Genomic DNA, 21,532 nt, shown 5'->3' on the forward strand with positions numbered 1-21,532 from the left:
CAAAATTGTATCGAGAAAACATTACTTGTAGAGATAAAGCATTTAAAAATTAGTTTATGTACCTGTGGATAAAAAATCATTGCTAGAAGGAGATAATATACAGCATCACTTTGCTCTTACTTCAAATTTTTGTTCATGTTAAGTGCTAAGAAACTATGTTCACAGCAAGTAGAAACAGATACTGTTATAGGATACTCTGATCACAATATCATTCAATTCTTTGAACTATTTTTGAGTAAAAACGTCCCAAGGAGATCAGAGGGTTGCCATGAGGTAGAAGGACCAGATCCTTACTAATTCCTCAGAGATCTCCATCACCGAAGAAGGCAATTTTATTATGTGTGTCTCTGGTTCCAGGTAGAGCCCTGGATAAACAGGACCCTTGCATATCCCCGGGAGCAGGTGCTGGTTTCAGCGGCAGGTCAGCCTAGGGTTCCGATCGGCGAGCCGGCATAGAGGACCACGCCCTCCGCCGCCGCGCGGGTCTCTGGCCGATCGCGGGCCGCGTGCGCCGCGCAGCGCGGCTCGCCGAGGCCCCCGCTCCCTGGCCACGCCCACTTCCTGCCCCATTCCGGGTCTTCCCAGGTCTCCCCTCCCGGTGAACCGGATGCGTCGTCAGTTTTCTCCTCAGCGTCCTCGGCTGGTTCTCGCTCCCCGGCGAGGCCCTAGGCATCCACGGGGGCACGGGCAGGGGGCTCCCGGAGGCTGGCCTGGCAGGTACAGGGCGCCGGTAGGAGCTGGGCGCGCACGGTTACCGCGCGTGGAGGAGACACTGCCCTGCGGCGATGGGTGCCAGGGGCGCTCCTTCACGCCGGAGGCAGGCGGGGCGGCGGCCGCGGTATCTCCCCACCGGGAGCTTCCCCTTCCTCCTCCTCCTGCTGCTCCTGTGCATCCAGCTCGGCGGAGGACAGAAGAAAAAGGAGGTAGGACGAATCCCGTGGGCATTCCCGGGAGGGCCAGGGCGGGTCCGAGCGGGCGAGCCGCGTTGCTAGGCAGACGGGCCGCCGGGCGTGGGCGATGGCTGTTTTGGGGGGTGTCGGCGGGCAGGCCTTTGCGCATGTCCTTTGAGCCTCACAGTTTCAAAAGTGGGGTTGCCATGTCCTTCCTCAGAAAACAACGCCAAGCCCCTCGCTCTTAGGTCACGGCGCGCTTTTGACCCTTATTTGAAGGCTAAGCCTCGGGGCCTCTGAGTCAGTAAAAAGGGGTGTGTTGGATGTGAAAATACCGTTTAGGAGTATTTGAAGCCTGCATGGAAGGAACGGTTTGTTCCTTGTGTTCATTCTCATGCGCCCTTCGTTATGCGTTTAGGAGGCAACAGAGGATATTGAGACTGTGTTGAAAGTTATTCTCTATTTTATTAAACCTTTGAAAAGCTGTATATATTTCCTTAGGTTAAATTCACGGTATAATTGTGCCAGTAACCTCACGTTATTTCGGTTGCATACATTTGTTTGTGAAATTCATATCACCTGACCTCAGTTAGCCCTCTGATAACTTTGATGAGGGGCTTCTCTGGTGGCTCAGTGGTAAAGAATTCGCCTGTCAGTGCAGGAGCCAGAGGAGACTCGGTTCGATCCCTGGGTCGGGAAGATTCTCTGGAGGACGAAATGGCAATTCACTCCAGAATCTTGCTTGGGAAATCCCGTGGACGGAGGAGCCTGGTGGGCTTCAGTCGTGGGGTCTCGACAAGACTGAGGAATACAGCACACACGCAAAACTTTGATGAGGGCGAGGATTGAAGTAACTGACCATATTTAAAGTAATTGTCGAGTTATTTGTGAATTTCAGTTGTCCTTGGATAACTTTTACCTTGGATGCTCGGTCTATAAGGATTAGAAAAAACATTATTTGGAAATGTGAGGTTTCTAACTGTACGTCATTTTAGTGAGAGCTGCTGCTGCTGCTAAGTCACTTCAGTCGTGTCCGACTCTGTGCGACCCCATAGACGGCAGCCCACCAGGCTCCGCCATTAGTGAGAGCGTCTCCTCATATTAATTCAAAACGGTTTTTCCCGGTGAAGTTTTATTTACATACACCTGGCTCTATTTCAGGTTTCAAATATTACCGCAACTTTCTTGATAACTGGGTTGAGAGCGTGAAAAAAATCCTCACACGCAAAATATTTCTGGTTCTCCTTACTCTTTGCTTGAAACAACTCTGGATTAAAATGTTTTCTTCCCTTTAACTTTTTTTACTTTAACATGAAAATAGGCCTTAGCGAAATTCTTGGTGGAGTTCTGAAAAGATTTTTGGTGAAGAACCACTGTTAAATTAAGACTGTATTTACAAATATAGCGATTTTTTCCCCCCTACCGCTTGGTATTTATATACATTCCTCGAGTTTTAGATTTCATAGTTTTTCTTGAGAAAAGGAGGAGATTTGAAAAGTAGTTTTTGTGTGAATTGCCAGAGGAGAGGGCGATTAAAACGATGAGGAACTTGAGGAAAATTCTTATGATTGGTCTCCTAGAAAGATCTCTGTGACTATGGTTATTTTCAGTTGAAAGAAAAAAAAGCCCCCAAAAAAGTCTGAAAAGTGTGCATCTTCAAAGCATCTTAGCATCTCTAAATATGACTAGTTTAACATGTGACAACATGTATTAATTTAGTATAAGTGGCTTCCCTGGTGGCTCAATCGGTAGAGTCTGCCTGCAATGCTGGAGACCTGGGTTCGATCCCTGGGTTGGGAATATCCCCTGGAGAAGGAAATGGCAACCCTCTCCAGTATTCTTGCCTGGGAAATCTCATGGGCAGAGGAGCCTGGGGGACTACAGTCCATCGGGTCATAGAGTCGGACACGAGTGAGTGACTAACTTTAACTTTCATAAATTACGATAACATCTGTTTCCATTAAATTCTTTTTATAAAAGCTATTTTAAAAATGCAATATTTTGGAGAAACTTGTTAAGGATTAAAAAGGATGTCTTCCAAAACTTTTTATTTCTCTTAAATAGAGCCTAATACCGCTAATGGTGATATTGTAGAATATACATATTTAAGGAAAATAGAAAAATAACAAATAGCTGAAATTTTAATGCTCTACCAAATGAGCATGCATATTTCTGAAACATAGTCTAGTTCTCTGTCTGATGCTCAGTTACAAAACTATGGTCCTAAACAGACATTTCTCCAAAGAAGACATACAAATGGCTAATAAACACATGAAAAGATGCTCAAGTATCAATTTTCCAGTGTTTAAGAGTGGCTGAATGAAAAAATGCTCAACATCACTCATTATTAGAGAAATGCAAATCAAAACTACAATGAGATATCACCTCATACCAGTCAGAATGGCCATCATCAAAAAGTCTACAAACAATAAATGCTGAAGAGGGTGTGGAGCAAAGGGAACCCTCTTACACTGTTGGTAGGAATGTAAATTGATACAGCCACTAGGGAAGACAGTATGGAAATTTCTTAAAAAACTAGGAATAAAACCACCATATGCTTCAGCAGTCCCACTCCTAGGCATATACCCTGAGGAAACTGAAATTGAAAAACACACACGCACCCCAGTGTTCATTGCAGCACTATTTACAAAGCTACAACATGGAAGCAACCTAGATATCTGTTGACAGATGAATGGATAAAGAAGTTGTGGTACATATACAAAATGGAATATTACTCAGCCATGAAAAGGAACACCTTTAGAGTCAGTTCTAGTGAGGTGGATGAACCTAGAGCCTATTATACAGAATGAAGTAACTCAGAAATGGAAAGATAAATATCATATACTAACGCATATATATGCAATCTAGAAAGATGGTATGGAAGAATTTACTTGCAGGGCAGCAATGGAGAAACAGACATAGAGAACGGACTTATGGACATGGGGAGAGGGGAGGAGAGGGTGAGATGTATGGATAGAGTAATATGGAAATTTACATTATCACATGTAAAATAGATAGCCAATGGGAATTTGCTCTATGGCTCAGGGATCTCACACGGGCTCTGTATCAACCTAGAGGGGTGGGATGGGGAGGGAGATGGGAGGGAGGTTCAAGAGGGAAGGGATGTATGTGTACCTATGAATGCTTTATGTTGAGGTTTGACAGAAAACAAAATTCTGTAAAGCAGTTATCCTTCAATTAAAAAAAAAAAACCAAAAAACTATGGTCTCTTCAAATACTGAGAGAAAAACATTCTTTATTGGAAATACTGGAAAGTGATTAGTCTCAAGTGTTTTTACTTTTCTAGGGCTATTAACAGTGTTATTTTGACCATATGTGGTTGGTTGGTTTGTTTTTTTTGCTTAGATTAGAACCTGATGCCCAGTATGAGATTTGACACCATTGAACCAGAAAAATATAACAGTTGGAACTTAATTTACTACAATAAATACTACTAACATAAGTGCTATAATAGCTGACTTGGCATGAATGATGTTTTCTTTTGTGCTGGGGAATCCAAATGGAAACCTACAGTTGAACCTAGAATCAGAAATGGGACATTGGGTGTTTTTAAGGAAGTCACATTTACGACAGTAATAGTTACCATTATAGGTTTTTTAATAGAACCGATGGTGCGGTTACAATTCATACCCTGTCTAATTATTTGACATTAAATCACTTAACTTCCTGAATTTTAGTTATATTTCTTAAAAACTAGATAATACCTACATTTCAGGATTGTTGTTGGGATTAAATAAAACTATATTTAAAGTGTTTAGTACAATGCACATAACAAATGATCAGTAATTTGGGTGCTGTAATTATGTGTCCTGATTTAAATGAAAGAGGATAGACATGCTGCTGCTGCTGCTGCTGCTAAGTCGCCTCAGTTGTGTCCGACTCTGTGTGACCCCATAGACTGCAGCCCACCAGGCTCTGCCGTCCCTGGGATTCTCCAGGCAAGAACACTGGAGTGGGCTGCCATTTCCTTCTCCAATGCATGAAAGTGAAAAGTGAAAGTGAAGTCGCTCAGTTGTGTCCGACTCTTCTCGACCCCATGGACTGCAGCCCACCAGGCTCCTCCATCCATGGGATTTTCCAGGCAAGAGTACTGGAGTGGGGTGCCATTGCCTTCTCCGAGATAGACATAATGAAATCCTAAAATATGTAAAATATTTTTCAAATTTTTTTGTTGTTAACTGACTTTGTAATAGCTAAACTATGGTTTATGGAATAAATTGTCTGTTACTCATTTTATTTTGAAACACTGAGAATTCCAAACTCTTACATTGTTTGAGAACTTCACCAAAGGAGGTTTTTAGGTTTTTATATTGTGGAACAATTGGTGATATTCATGGCTATGTGTGTGTCTGTCTATATTTGTATATACCTGTTTTTTCATGAAGACATTTTCACTCACTAAATATAGTTAGCTTTCCTCTATTTAAGAATATATTCAAGAGAAATAAGAGAATAGGGAAAGAAAATCAACTAGAGATTTTTATAGTCCATTTCCTTTGTTACATTGAATACAGTCTTGTTAATTGATTTTTAAATCCTTGTGTTAAGTGGTATGGATTTGCGGAAGACTTTAGTTTCTTAGTAGTATATTATTTGCATTTATGTTGTCTCATGGGTTTCCATTATTTTGACAGTTTCTCTGTTTCTTACATTGTTTAATTAGCTTCATTTAGAATTGTTTCAATCTGTAATGACTTCTTCTAATAGTATAAAAAGAGCTCAAATTCTGTAATGATTTCCAGTGGACTTAGTGACTTTGCTGCCATCAAAAGTAGCTGCCGTCAGCCCTCCATATCAGTGGATCCTGTATCTGAAGACACAGAGGGCCAGCTGTCCCCTCACCATTTGGTAGGATAAAGGGCTTGAGTAGTTTCAGATTTTGGTATCTGCTGGATCCTGGAACTAATTTCCATCAGATCAGTTCAGTCGCTCAGTCCTGTCTGACTCTTTGCGACCCCATGGACTGCCGCACGCCAGGCTTCTCTGTCCATCACCAACTCCCGGAGTTTGCTCAAACTCATGTCCATTGAGTCAGTGATGCCATCCAACCATCTCATCCTCTGTTGTCCCCTTCTCCTCCTGCCCTCATCTTTCCCAGCATCAGGGTCTTTTCCATCAGATACTGAAGGACAACTAGAATATATATTATACTTTCTGCAAAGAAAATGATTAGCTAACAGGCTAGAACGTGTAGGTAACAATGAACATGCACTATGAAACATTGAGTGACTCATGTTTTTTAAGAGAAGTAGCATTATTAGTTGCCTCTGAGAGAACTTCTGTAAGCACATTTTACACTAAGATGTTTGTATCCAGTATCCAGTTACTTTTTAGTGGTACAGCCCTGAAATACTTTCCTGTCTTAGCAAATGGTAAGGAAAGGATGAAACTAAGCAGTGGATTTCGATTTTACCTTTAAGCAGAGAACTTAGGTGGAAGAAATAGCTTGTAAACATATGAGCACAGCTTTAAGAAATGCATAGTAATTATACATTGATATGTATCCACATATACAGCAGTCATGGTTGTCTGTTGACACCATGACTGATGTCAGATTGTTGTGTCATGTAGATTAGATTTTGTGTGCAGTAATTCCTTGAAGAGTAATTGGAAATGACAGGTCTCACTTAGAATGGCCAACACACTGCTTGTCAGTAACTGTGAGTGTTTAGCCTGCTGCAGTTTCACGGGTAATGGCAGAAGGCAGGATTCCTGGGTCACAGCTGGACAGTTTATTACAGCAGTAGAATTGTCAGAATATCAGCGTTTGTGCCAGTGATACAGGTCAGCTGACACCAGAAATGTAAATTTTGGAGCAGAAGGGAACCTTGAGCTTGTGGAACCAGAGCTTTCATAATGGGCAGTAAACTTATTTGGCTTCAGCTCTAGAGGAAGACACAATCTTTATTAAATTAGAAAGTGAACAAATCTGCTGTTTGTTCTGGAAGGGACCCTGTTTCACAGAGTTGTGTGCTGTACAGACATCCTTGAAAAGATAACTGTAGAACAAAGTCAGTCGGTACCTGTGCTTGCAAGTTGTGTAGAAACCTGTGAAGAACTGTCTGCTGACGTAAAGGACCGTCACTTTGTGAAAGTAGAGCACTTCAGGGTAGTTTCCTGTGCACAGACACGCACCTGCGTGTTCAGTCCCACGTAGGTGTTCTCTTCCCGTGGAAGACACAGAGACAGAACGGACAGCAGCGTGAAACTTGACCCACAGATTCATCAGTTGTTTGTCAACTTTTTTTTTTTTGCCACATTTACTTGTGCACGTTTTCTTTTGCCTTAAATAGTGAGTTTGGATGTAAGAGTGATCAGTATGGCTGTGACTACCTTAAGTAGCCCCCAGGTTTTATTGACGTATTAGACCATGTGAAGAGCCCACTCATTGGAAAAGACCCTGATGCTGGGAAAGGTTGAGGGCAGGAGAAGGGGGTGACAGAGAATGAGATGGTTGGATGATATCACCCACTCAGTGGACATGGATTTGAGCAAACTCTGGGAGATGGTGAAGGACAGGGAAGCCTGACATGCTGCAGTCCATGGGGCTGCAAAGAGTCGGACATGACCAAGCAACTGAACAACAACATGATCTAATCCCACCAGAAAATTTACCTTGGGCTTAGTGTCAGAGTAACTTTTCTCCTGCTAGAGGACAGGTGGATCATGAACAGATGTGTATTTGTCATCTAACACTGTTTGTGTGTATGTGTGTCTGTGTCTGTGTGTGCACATGTACATGTGTGGACCAAATAGGTAGCATTTATGTTAATCTCTCTAGTTTTTTTTTCTATCTATTGGCCAGATTTCTGCAGCTTCTCAAATTGAGCATATCTAAAAGGAAACTGTCCATCCTGCCCTCTGCCCATCTGTTTCTCATTGCTGTTAACAGTGCTGTTTTATGGGGAACACATTTTAACCTAATTTTTAAGTAATCACTTGCCATATATATATATCTTGGTAGCTCTTATGTTTTGCACACTGTACACAAAGGCTGACTTCACATAATTTCTTGCAGAGTTGTACATAGATTTAAGGAGAGCATCTTGCAAAATACTACACATAGAAATGTAAAACACAGAAATACTTAGTTTGAATTGTAAACTTCAAAATAGTATTAAGAAGAATAGAGAGTATCTTTGTTGTTGTTGTTGTAGTTATAGGTATCTGTCTACCTACCTGCCTGGTTGTCTCCTTTGGTTTAATGTCAAAAGGAAAAAGGTCAGTGTCAACAGTGAGCTTATATTACAGCATGTTTCACAAATCTGTGATAAAAAGTCCTAACTTAGAAGCATAGCATGCTGAAGCCATTAATGAACTGAAAAAAACTTAAGAAAGAAAGGAAGTATTTTCTAACATATTTGTTGTTACTGCATTTTTTTTGTTCCTTTTTTTTTTGGTTACTACATTTCTAGTTGCTTATGTGAAGATACCTATTAGCATTTTGACGTTTGAAAGTGGAAAAGGAAGTTTTCTTTCCCCCGAATGCTGCTGTGAGATCTCAGCTACCTTTAATGAAAAGGGGGACCCCACACTAGAGGTTAGATAAATTGTGGTATTTATTTTATTTAATGAAACTGTTGTCTGTTTATTTTAGATATGTATTTTTAGAGGTGGCGTAATGTTTTTATCAACATGGTTTGACTCAACTTTTGGGAAAATTGTGTCCTCTCTGCTCAGAAAGAAAGCAAACCATTGGAAAGTTAGTTCATAGGATTTTTGTGGTAAAACGTAAAGTACAATATTGATTACAAATTGTGAACTCTACTTACTACTCATATTAAATATTAAATTGAATGAGAAGCCTTCCTGTAATTTAGTGAATTTAACAAACTTGGGAGTTAGAATTAAGGCTTAAATTGTATCGGGAAATGAAAAAAATAATCAGTGTAGATAGAAGATGTAATGCCAGACATTTTGCTTAAATTGTTTATAATCTTCACAATATCTTGGTGGTTGTGACAGTTTTGTTCGCCTTACCTTTGTTAACAGTATTCCTTGGTTTGATTTAAGTAATAGGAGAAATTGGGACTGTCCCAAGCCCCAAGCAGTCATTTTCGTTCGTCGAAGATTATCACGATTATCCAGTACCTTTCTAATTATTGGCTTAGGAGTGAGCACATGATACAATTATGTAGGGTTTTTGGAAGTTTCCTCCTTCTTTATAAAGGACCCAAGATTGGGGTGGGGTTAATTCTCTCTTCCTGTCTTTGGATGTGTGTATCAGGATGTGATGCTGAACTCCTCTTGAACCACAAAAATACAAGCCTGAGGTCAAAACCACCAAGTTCATGATGGCAGAGTAGAAAAGAGGGAAGAGCAGGGGTGCTTGATGGCATGACTTAAGTAGCCTTGGAATTGCTCCAACTGTGGACTCTTGTTGAGTTAACAGGCTTTCTTATTGTTTGTGCTAATTCACTTCAGTTGTGTCTGACTCTTTGCGACCCTATGGACTGTAGCCTGCCAGGCTCTTCTGTCCACGGGATTCTTCAGGCAAAAAGACTGGAGTGGGTTGCCATGCCCTCCTCCAGGGGATCTTTCCTGGAGGGATTGAAGTAGCGTCTCTTATGTCTCCTGCATTGACAGGTGGGTTCTTTACCACTGGGGTGCCTGGGAAGCCCTTCTTACTGTTTACATTTCAAATTGAATTTTCTGATTTTTTTGTATTTGAAAGCATTCTACCGAGGAAGGTCATCTTGCATTAAGAATTTTATACGTGACTGTACAACTTGTAAGTTTACAGCCTTACTCCAAAGAACTTTTTCTACACTATGTTTTAGTCACCTAACAATTACCTTGCAATATGAGTTAGTTATTAAATATTAGTGAAGGACCATTAGGTATATATAGTCATTGCCAATTTTTGAATATCAGTATTAGAAGTTTGTGGTTGTCTTTGAAGTGAATAGTCATGTGTTCCTTTTATTGAAATAATTTCATTTTTGTTGTATGAAATGAAATTCTCTTTCCAAAAATCATGTCCAAAAGATGGTAGGAAAGAAATTGGGCATAAATTTGTCATGTGCCTTTGAGGCTATTAGCCCAAGAAGAGTAGAAGAGAGTAAGTATACCTGAGATATATTTGCTGTTTGCTCCTTTCTGTGTGAATGTTTTAAAAAAATTACTTATCCCTTTTGCTTTTGCATATGTGATAGGTTGATATGTAGCTTAAACATGTGAAATAAAATTCAGGAAGGTATTTTATTTTAAAAAAGATCATATTTTAATAAACTTTCAGTTAACGTTTGAGTTAAGATTAAGCAGAAAAACAGGGAACTTTCTCAAAGAGCTGGTTTTGTGCAGTGATGATTGTTTCATTTTATTTTATTTTTTTTACAGTGGAATCTTTCAAAGGGAATAAAAGATTTTTCTCATACTCATGAAAGTGGAGTGGCTTTGCTGTGTCCTGCTCTTGTTTCCTGTACTTTTTTTTTTTTTTCTTTTGGAGCCTTTCCGGGAGAAAGAGTGACTGAGTCAAGGTGTAACAGAATCATAATGGCCCTGTCATTCAGCTTGGTTTCCTACTGAGAGCTGCCTGAGTCATGGGCTTTGATGCCCACTGGACTCCATATCATCAAGAGGATAGTAACTGGATGTGTTTGGGGGGGTGCGGGGGGGGCGAGAAGTGTTTAAACACTGCGCAGTAGAATGATAAAGCAGGCTAAATAACAAAACTGGGACTAGAAATGGTTTTCCTGCCACCAGGGTTGTATTTCCCTATCCCCACGCTCAGTTATGCCTGCCTTGTTTCTGCCTCTCCCCTCTTTTTTATTTTGATTACACTATTTTCTCCTCTGTCTTTTCATAACTGATCTTTTATGAACTTTAATGATAGTTAGAGTTGACCCCCTTGAGAACATAATTTACAAACTTAGGCCATCATTTTCTTTAGCAAGTTGTTTAAATAAATTAGGCCATTGCTGCTGCTAAGTCACTTCAGTTGTGTCCGACTCTGTGTGACCCCAGAGACGGCTGCCCACCAGGCTCCGCCGTCCCTGGGATTCTCCAGGCGAGAATACTGGAGTGGGTTGCCATTTCCTTCTCCAAGTCGTGAAAGTGAAAAGTGAAAGTGAAGTCGCTCAGTCGTGTCCGACTCCTAGTGACCCCATGGACTGCAGCTTACCAGGCTCCTCCATCCATGGGATTTTCCAGGCAAGAGGACTGGAGTGGGTTGCCATTGCCTTCTCCGTAAATTAGGCTAAGGGGAGCCTAAAGTCTCAAAAGACAGAACTCTGTAACCTACATGAATTCAGAAAGTATGAAAGTTTCTATTCCATCTTTCTTTCCCAAGTGGTGCCTCCTACAGTCTCTAACACTAAGTAAAGCATCTTCACACATCCATTTGCCAGAGTCCAAAATCAGGTCACATTTTACTAGGTTTCAAACCTTTACTCACTTGTGATTTTTTTGCCACCTTTTCCTTCACCCCAGCTGAAGATGTCTCCTGGGATTTTTCTAACCAATGCTATCTTGGAGGAGTACTGTTTTAAATCCCAGTAAAATGGACTCAATGTTCTTTTCATGCTGTTGAGTGCTTTTCCTGAGTGAGACTTTGTCTAACTCTCCTGTTTTAGATCTCGCCACTGATACATGCTTCTCTCTAGGGTTAACTTACACAGGTTACTCCTTCCTCTCCATTTAGAATCAGAAATTACTACCCTGTGGTGGCTCAGTGGATAAACAATCTGCCTACAACGCAGGAGACACGGGCTTGATCTCTGGGGCGGAAAGATCCCCTGAAGGAGGGCATGGCCACCCATTACAATATTCTTGCCTGGAGAATCCCATGGACAGAGGAGCCTGGTGGGCTGTAGTCCATGGGGTCACATAGTGTCTCAGAGTCGGACACGACTGAAGTGACTGAGCACGCATGCCCCCTATGCTCACATCAGTGGTCTGTGAGCTGCTTCTGTATGGCTCTTGTGTGAAGTATTGCCTGCTGTCTGTCATTCCTTTTATTCTACAAGCCCTTTGAGAAGAAGGATTGTAGGTTTATTTTTATATTTCTGTCCTCCATATTCAGGCGTACTTGGTAAATGCTTAGTGAGGCTACTTTGGTCAAATTACTTAATCTCTCTAAGCTTCAACTTCTTTATATGAAAAGTAGAGACAGTCTGTTAGTCCCTGCTATAGAGTTGTGACCCTTACATGAGATAATCCTCTAAAGTACTTAGCATAGTGCCTGGATGTAAGTGCTCAACGAATTGCTCCTCGCTTTGGTGCTTATGTTAGTGAATGAATTCCCAGGATGTTCTGTGGTTGGTTTTATGTTTCCAAAGTGAATTTTCATGCGTAGCATACATTGATTTGGCATTTCAAAGGAAACTTTTAAAGACATTTGATATGCATAATTTTTAATGAATATTTTCTTACGTGACAGATTCTGCTACTAAATTGGGTGTTGAGAATGTCATCGTTACTTTCTTCTTCTTCAAATGATTAAAGATTTGGCAGTAACCATTTTATCATGGTTACTTTTCCTATTTGACTTGTTACAGCATTTGATAAGTGTCTCAGTGTAGCCCTGTGTATGTGTGTCTGTGTCCGTGTATGCACTCAGTTGTGTACAACTCTTGGCAAACCCATGGGCTGTAGCCTGCCAGGCTCCTCTGTCCATGAAATTGTCTAGGCAAGAGTACTGAAATGGGTTGCCACTTCCTACATCAGGGGATCTTCCTGACCCAGGGATCGAACTTGCATCTCCTGCATTGGCAATTGGATTCTTTACCACTGCGCCACTTGGGAAGCCCTGTTTGGGTGTAACATATTTAGTGTGCTTTGTACGTCTTAGAACTGGAGGTCTATTTCCCTCTCCAGGTTTTCTTCTGTTGTTGCATTAAATATACCTTCTGTCCCCTTTTCTTTCTCTTCTCCTTCTGGAATTCCTATAATGCAAACGTTGTTCCTTTGATTGTGTCCCATAATTCCTGTAGGCTTTCTTCAATCTTTTGTTTCTCTGACTGGATGATTTCAGTTGTCCTGATTCTTTCTTTTCTGTGGTTGAGTCTGGTTTTGAAACTCTATTGAATTCTTCTGATCAGGTATTGTATTTTTGTACTCTGGGATTTCTGGTTTTTTGTTGCTATTTTTTTGTTGATCTTCTCATTTTATTGAAGCATTGTGTTCCTAATCTCATTTGTCTGTATGTTCTTGTAGGTCAATAAACTTCTTTAAGAAGTTTGTCTGACAGTTCTTAGATCTGCACGTTTTTAGTATCTGTTATTAAAGCATTATTAGTTCCTTTGGTGGTGTCATATTTACCTGAATTTTTGTGATCCTTGGTTCTTTATGTTGATATCTGCACATGTGAGTAAATGCTCTCCTTTTCCAGACTTTGAATGTTTGCTCTGACAGAGATAGTGCTCCACCAGTCAGCTCAGTCTGGGTTCCTGGATTCTGCAGCTCTTACAGAGGTACTTTTGTTTTTTGATGGATGCTGAATTTTTGTTGTTGAGGGGAGGGAAGGATAAAAATGAAGGTCCTCTCATGCTGACATGATGCTGACGTCGCTCTTCTTTCCTTCTTTTTTGAAAGTTCATCAGCCTTGACTTGTGCAACTTGACTTTACACATGGCTTTGTAGCAGAATGACGGATGGCAGAGATGATTTGAATGCCACTGTCACCTATTGATTTTAATTGTCACCTTTCTTTGGCCTTTAATTGAAAGTCTGTGACACCGTGTATAATTTGGTTTGGTCGTTTGCTTTCTCATTGTCTTCTTATGTTACTGTTTGGTAGTCTTATAGAGTAGAATGAAAATCTGAAAAGCCCGTAATGTGAATTCTATCCATATTGTTTATCTTTGCAAATTATTTAGACCACAGTTTCCTTCTTTATAAATTAGATGTAATTCCTAGCTTGAAGTTGGTTTGAAGAGGAAATGTGAACTTTATAAAAGGTTAAGGGTTGTATAAAAGTTAGTTCACGTTCACTTTTCACTTTCATGCATTGGAGAAGGAAATGGCAACACACTCCAGTGTTCTTGCCTGGAGAATCCCAGGGACGGGGGAGCCTGGTGGGCTGCCGTCTGTGGGGTCGCACAGAGTCGGACACAACTGAAGTGACTTAGCAGCAGTTCTAGAGAATGAATTGTGGGTTCCAGTTTCTTTGATATAAACTCTGTGCTCTTGGGCAAGGCACTTAACCTTTTGAAACATCAGTTCAGTTGTAAAATGAGAACATTGAAAAAGATCAGGATGTCTGAATCTCGGTTAAATAGGAAAAGCTTCCCATTGGCCTTCTGAAATTATAAACATTTTTCATTTATATCATAAATGGACTTCTTTGGCATGCACATCTGTCCTGTTTATTAGATTTTTAAAAAGTTAAAAGCTATTGGTTTAAACATTTGCTTAGATCCTTTTTAGATGGTAAAATTATATGAAATATGATATTAGAATGATTTATGGTAGTTTCGCTGAATAGCAAAGGTAATTTTATGTCTTAGAGGTTGAATCTTAGTAATAGTTCTGCTCAGATTTAAATACAATGTCCTTATCATAAGGAACCTTTACTAATACTAGTTTTTAACAGTTTGAGTTATATGATCCATAGAGGATAACTAAAACTAATGGTGGCAGAGTTATTTAAGTTCTTTTTATTTGACTGTCAAGTAGCAATTAGATTTACACTTGCCTTATCCTTTCCCATTTCAAATATATAATCTACAAAGCCACAAATTAAAATAATAAGCTATTTCTGTACACCACTCTAGTTTTCAATATGGCATGGTTACTATTTCTGTAGTAACTCATGATAGATAAGAAACCTTAAAGAAGTAGTCAGTTTTCTGGGTACCATCATTGGCACCAGTCTCTAGGGTTCGAGATATATATTAGCAGAACAGAAAGAATATACTTCATTATCTAAAAAGGAATTGGTGAGGGAAACAGTGGTGTTTTCCTTTATAAGGTTAGGTTAGCTCTATGGCATTTTTACATAGATTACAGCCCGTTTTTTTTTTTTTTTTTTGCATTTTCACAGGATTCCTTCATGTCATAGTAGATGATCCCAGTGAGCCTTTCTGTATTATTTTACTCATATCTTACCAAAATCTAAACTTCTTTATTGTGGGGAGTTCTAGTCTTACTTGTCTGTAAGTAATCATAATCATAACAGAAGTCCTAAGTACTCTTTTACATTTTGTGATTGTTCTTCTGGCTATTGATTTCTTAAATAATGTAATTTTTTTTCACATTATGTCCTTTTGGATTATTTTAAATAGATATAATATAATTGAAGTAAGTGATAGAAAATAAGTTTATTTGAGTGTCATCTCCCTAAAAGATGGCACACATTACTGAGTAAAGGGCCATGTCACTGACATTTCTCTAAAATGTGATCTATTGTTCCTTTTTTTCAACAATTATCTGTTGATGAATACTGCATGTCAGATATCATGCTGTATTTTGGAGGTAAAGTAGTGAACAAGACAGCTGCTGTCCTGACATTTTCTATTGCTCCTAGCCTAGAAGGAGATTCAGACAGGAAAACAGTTATTTATAATGTGGTGTGAGAAATGAATAAACTGGAAACTGATGGGTGCCATGGTGTTAGGTTAGCACATTGGGGTCAGCTGAAAACTGAAGGTACACTTTTGTTGTTGTTCAGTCATTAAGTCATGTTCAAGGCTTTGTGACCCCATGGACTGCAGCAAACCAGGCTCTTCTGTCCTCCACAATCTCTCCGAGTTTGCTCAAAGTCATATGCATTGAGTCGATAATGCCGTCCAACCATCTCATCCTCTGCTGCTCTCTTCTCTTTTTGCCCTCATTCTGTCCCAGCATCAAGGTCTTTTCCAGTGAGTTGGCACTTTGCATCAGGTGGCCAAAGTATTGAAGCTGCAGCTTCAGTCCTTCCAATGAATATTCAGGGTTGATTTCCTTTAGGATGGAAGGTACATATAGGAAATGATTTAATGAAGGAAGGAGTGTTCTAAGAAGAACTAGTACTGTGAAGGTCCAGAAGTATGAAAAAGCACAGCAAATTCAGGGAACTCAAAGTAGGTCGACATGGCGTGGCTTAGAATGCACAGGGCGGGCTGGGGTGATGGGGCTTGAGGCTGGAATGGAAGCTGGAGTCAAACCCCAAGGGCCCTGTGAGCCTTGACCTCAGTTGAAGTCAGTGGGAGGAATTGAAAGGTTTTATCTTGGAGGTGAGGATGAGGCTCACATTTCGGAGGAGTATTGCTCTGGCAATGCTGTGGTAATTAGCTTAGATGGGAATGTGAAATTGGAGGAACAGCAGCAATCTGCTCAAGAGACTCTGGCAGGAATGGACATGAGAGGTGATGATGACTCGTTACAGGTTGTGGCAGTGAGAATCCAGAATGGTCCCTGGATTTTTGAGCTCTGGGAGCCAGACTTGGCAGCTGTTGCTGATCAATTGCATGTGGGATGAAGAAAAAGAAGGCAAGAATAAGGACTCCATTTCTTGATAAAACAGGAATTCTATTTACTGAAATGGGAAACAAGAGAAAGATGAGATTTTGGAAGGAAGATAATGTTCCCTTCTAAGACGGTGTGCGATACATGGGCAAAATCTAAACTGAGGTGTTTGAGAGGTGGTAGAATGTATGAATACAGACCTTTGATCTGGGCTGAAGATGAAATGGCTTTGGAAATCATTAGCATCAGTGGGAATTGAATTTTTGGTGGTGGTTAAAAATCACCCTGCCAGGGTACATAGAGTGAAAACAGAGCGCAAAGGCAGACCCTCAGGGAGAGCAGTGTGTCACTGTCCTCCAGAAGGTGGGCTTGCAGAAGAGACCAAGGCTGCACCACCGGAGAGCTGGGAAGAAACCCAGCAGACTGGATGGCCCAGAAGAAGAATGGCCCAGCAAGAGAGAGGTCAGCAGAGGTGGATGGCGACAGGCTGAACCGAAACTAGTAAGGGTCCTTTGGATTCAGCCAGAGCCGTTTGACTGCGGTGCTGGGACGGCAACTGGAAAGCAGTGAGTGAGTAGCTGAGTGGGTCGAGAAGAAGCGGAGACAGCCAGCACCTCTTACCCGGCACCTCCGCTGGGGAAGGATGGAGAGTTAAGTGGGTGGGGGCTGGAGAAGAGGTTGACGTGAAGAGAGAAGGCAACCCAAGCAGAGCTAGGTGGGGAGAGGGCAGGGGCGGGGAGTGGGAGCAGGAGACCAGCGGGTGGGGTTAGCTTCATACAGCACTGTGGTAGCTCTCAGAGCTACAGATAGTGTTGGGTTTTCTTCCATGACCGTGACAGGATTGCAGTTTCCCACTCCTGTGAACTCAGGCTTGGCCAGGTGACTGACTTTGGCTCGTGAGATGTGAGCAGACGTGTCGTGTGTCTGTGACAGGTGGAGGCTCCGAGAGTCACTACATGCTCCACCATTGTCTTTTTCCTTCTGGCAGGGGACTGGGAATGTTTGACGCAGTGGATACTCTTATCATCTGGGTCCTCATCTGAAGAGGGTGAGCACAGTTTCCCTGCCAGCCCATGAGTTGGTGAAATCCACCTTTATTTTTTAAATGCTGAGAGTGGAGTCAGTAGTGCTCTGTAATACAAGCTGTTTGGATTGTTACAGGGAGTATTGACCTCTCTTACCTTTTGATGCGAGAAGGGGGTGAAAGAAGGGGTACAGTTTCAGGCATATTTAATGTTCCTTTGGTGGCAGAGACTGTTTCCTCTGTGAAATGGAAGGTGAACTGAAAAGGAGGAATAAGTTGTCTAAGACAGTGACTAGTCTTAAGTAGCTAGAATAGGCATCAGGTAATTTGCCTCGAGTTACCCACTTTACACAGAATAGGAAAACAAAGAAGCATTGTTAACTCACAGGAAGGGTCACATAATTTGAGAAATCATGAGTTTTGTGTAATCCTTATTTGATTTTCTTTCCCTCTAGCCGACCCAGAAGGGAAACTGCAGGGACAAGAAGTGTAGGCAGTTGGATTGCGGCAGGGTTGGAGGTTTCAGGTGGGAAATGGAAAGAGTGGCGAGGGGAGTTAAGAGACATGCTGTGGGGTGAGTGACTGGAAGATAAAAGACTGTCCGTGCTGAGAGGGGAAAGAAGCAAGGCCCCAGTGACAGTGGAGGGTCGGGATGTTTTAGGGGAAACCAGAGTGAGGGAACTGGGAGAGCTGGTTTTTGTCATTAGTGGGTTATTTCAGTTTATCATTGCAGAGGTGAAATAGTACCAGACAAGACCCTGCTCGTAATGGCTGGAGTTGAGGTTAGTTATTGGAAGTGATGAGGATAAGGAGCTGAAAGGCTAGGAGGTAAGATTGTTTATGTGGACTTTACTCTATACTCAGAGTAAAAGAAAGATGAAGGGTAGTGACTAAGAGTTCCATAGATGACAGTGACTGAACAAGATGGAGAACTTGAGGTTTGGAAGGTCTGAGTCATACAAGAGCAGGGGTTTTTATGTGAGCACACAGCTTCACTGGTGGCTCAGACGGTAAGGAATCTGCCTGCAGTAAGGGAGACCTGGGTTTGAGCCCTGGGTTGGGAAGATCCTCCTCCCCCCTGGAGGAGGGCATAACAACCCATTTCAGTATTCTTGCCTGGAGAATCCCCAAGGACAGAAGAGCCTGGCAGGCTACAGTCCATGGGGTCACAAAGTTAAGGACAGTGAAAGGTTTCCATTTTAGTAGCTCTAGAGGATCTAGCTAAGAGATTAGGGAAATACTCACTGTAGATACAAAAAATGTAAGGAATCAGTTGTGATCTTGAAAATTTTATATAAGCTTTTTCTTTGATTAGGTGGCAGTATTGCAGTTTTAAAACAAGAAATTGTTAGGCAGTTAACAGTAACCTTCATTTCCTCCTTATAATACTTCCAAGGTCTCAAACCAATTTCCTGATGTTACAGCATTTTTATGTATCAGATAAATTTTTTCATGTCTGCAGTATTTCATGGATGTATGGAGTATTGCTTCTGCTTAAATGATCTTGTAGAAATTTGGCAGCATTTGATCTTTTACAAATTGCAGCCTTTTGCGTAACAGTATTAAATCTAGCTAAATTTCTTACAGACTGTTTCAGCTCTGGATTATTTTATGAGATATAAGTCAATATGAATTCATAATCACTCATAGGTCTCTGATTTAAAATCCATCAATAATAATTGATTTCTGGATATAGATGATCAAAACAATGAATAAAAAGAGGTAAGAATTGATTTTAAGTCAGCTTTCAGACCTAAGAAAGAAATGGAAAAACAGCTGCAATGACAACTAAGCAAGGAGTCTCTGTCTTCAGAGATTTTGGAGATAAAAACCATCCCCAGCATTTTGTTATAACCAGGGTGCCATTACAGAATTATCAAAGGTTGAGTAGTGTGATGATATAGCAGCCACTGTTTTCTCATGGTTTTCTTCTGAGACGTTATCATTTGTGGTTTGTATATAAAGTGTCTTGTTCTATTACTGAAATAATCTTAGGAAGTGTGCTGTAATAATAGAAATGCTTTGCAGTGTATCTTTCCATCACACTTATCTCCTCCTCGTAAGATGAATAGTCCGTAGGAGCATTCAGAAATAGGCTATAAATACGAAGGTGGTTTGTGATTGTATTAGTTTTCTATTGATGCATAGCAGATGACCACAGATTTAGTGACTAAAAATGACACCCTTTTTTTTTTTTTTTTTTTTTTGTCTCATAGTTTCTACAGGTAAGAGATCTGGATTCTCTGCTGAGAGGCTGCCAGCTTGATGTTCAGGTGTGGCCAGGCTGTGTTCTCATCAGGAGCTCTAGAGCCTCTTCTTAACTCACTCAAATTGTTGGCAGACTTCAGTTCCTGGAGCTGTGGAACCTGGTTGTGTATTTTCTTGCTGGCTGTGTTCTCTCCACTGTTGGAGGCCACCCTCTGGTTCTTAGCCATGTGGCTCTCTCCATGGGCAGTTTAAAACACGGCCATTTGCTTTCTTCCAGGCCAGCAGGCTCGCCTCTCTGACTCTTCACTTTCTTCTACAGTGCTCATCTAATTTGGTCAGGACCACTCAGTATAATCTCCCTTGTGAGTAACTCAAAATTAACTGACTTTACATCAGCACATATTTGCTGTATAAGGTAATATAATTACAGAAGTGCTAGTCCATCACATTCACAAGTCTTGTCCATACTCATGGGGAGGGAATTATATAAGGTTATGGGTCTCTGGGGATTATTTTAGAATTCTGCCTACTAAACTAGGTGAGCTTACACTTTAAGATTTTTCTGTACTTTTAAGTGGTGGCTTATAAAATCAACATAGACAGTTATGATAATGTATAGGACAACATTATTTAATATAAGATTTTTAGTAAGGCTATAAAATTAAAGTGATAAAATTGAAGTGATAATAAAATTGAAGTATCAGTTCAGTCAGATGAGTAGGAGTGCAAGAAGTTGAACATGCATGTGTGTATGTATGCATGTATCCGTCCTTGTTACAGGAATTTGACCTCATGCAATGGTGGGGGCTGTATGGTGGGAAGAACAGGAACAAGCTGAAACCTCTGAGGGAGGAGTGACAACATCCTCCTAGTGATCTTAAAACTCATAGTTCTGAAATTGCATAGTACGGAGAGAATAGTTATTCACAGAAATAAGTAGTTGGAAATGATGAGAATTATTTTAAACAGATCATGTATCTTGAAACCTCAGAATGTCTGTTAAACTGGTAAATAAGTTTAAAGAGTAATAGACATTTTATTTTCTTTTTCACTTGGGAAACTTACAATTAAAATTAAACATTAAAATTCAAAAGAAATTTTCAATCTGACTCAATTGTTTAGTGGAATATATTTTAAAAATAAATTTTCTTCCCATTCAGTGCTGTATAGAAATGTTTCCCTCACACCCACTCAATTATAGGATAATCATCATTTCTCTACTTAACTTGCGATATTAAAAAAAAAATAGAAAAATTAAGTTCAGATTTTTTTCCATTTTTATGACTGATACTTTATGTATCTTTGTAAGCCTCATAGCAAGGGACCCTGCATTTCTAAACTGCACTTACTAATACTATAGAGAACTTTGGGGAAATAACCTGAGTTAGGATAGCCATGTTGTTTTTTGAATTAACGTTTCTCTATCAGCTAAAATAAAAAAGTGATTTCTCATCTCATTTGAAATAGTCATACTAACTGCTAACTGGTATTATCAAAAAGTAAACTATGGAATAGTCCATGTCTACTTTATTATTACTAAGTCTGACTAGTGTAGGATTTCAAGATAATGCCTTAATAAAGTTGACAATTTATATGGTATTATCTTATAAAGATATGTATGTCTCTGTAATAACAGCTCTTATTTGTGCATGTATCTGAGCGTTGTTGTCAACAGCTTTTAGAGAGCTACTTCTCATCTTGGTTTCCTGCTATGGCTTTCATATTTTTATCAGATTTTATTTCGTTTTTTTTTTTAATTCTTTGGTATGCCAGAGCTGTTTACCATATCAGTATTTTCTTTTTCATAGACACGAGCTGGACTGCGTTTCCCAGCCTCCTCTACATTTATTTAGGGCCATGTGACCAAGTCATGATTAATGGAAAGTGAATGGAAGTGATATGTGCCATCTCTAGCCTGCCCATAAAGATGGCCCCTCAGCTTGTGCTGATCATCCACTACCGTGTTTGGAAGACTCATTAGGATTGTATCACATGCTTCCTT

The 21,532-nt window shown here is 40.5% G+C and overlaps 1 protein-coding gene across 13 annotated transcripts in view; it reads left to right on the plus strand.

Annotated features, from left to right (window-relative positions):
- The first annotated feature begins 605 nt into the window (after window positions 1-605).
- The window catches only part of TUSC3 (tumor suppressor candidate 3), a 207,411-nt gene continuing 186,484 nt past the window's right edge, over window positions 606-21,532 (plus strand). For all 13 annotated transcript variants that reach the window (XR_014062559.1, XR_014062561.1, XR_014062560.1 and 10 more), the window contains exon 1: window positions 606-923. Coding sequence is in view for 5 of the 13 variants with exons in the window: in XM_081521490.1 (XP_081377616.1) it covers window positions 786-923 (138 nt within the window). In the remaining 8 variants the exon portion in view is untranslated. The remainder of the gene's footprint in view (window positions 924-21,532) is intronic.

Source organism: Giraffa tippelskirchi, chromosome 8, assembly GCF_054371585.1.
Source record: "Giraffa tippelskirchi isolate mGirTip1 chromosome 8, T2T-mGirTip1v1.2.pri, whole genome shotgun sequence".
In the NCBI taxonomy this organism is placed as follows: domain Eukaryota; kingdom Metazoa; phylum Chordata; class Mammalia; order Artiodactyla; family Giraffidae; genus Giraffa; species Giraffa tippelskirchi.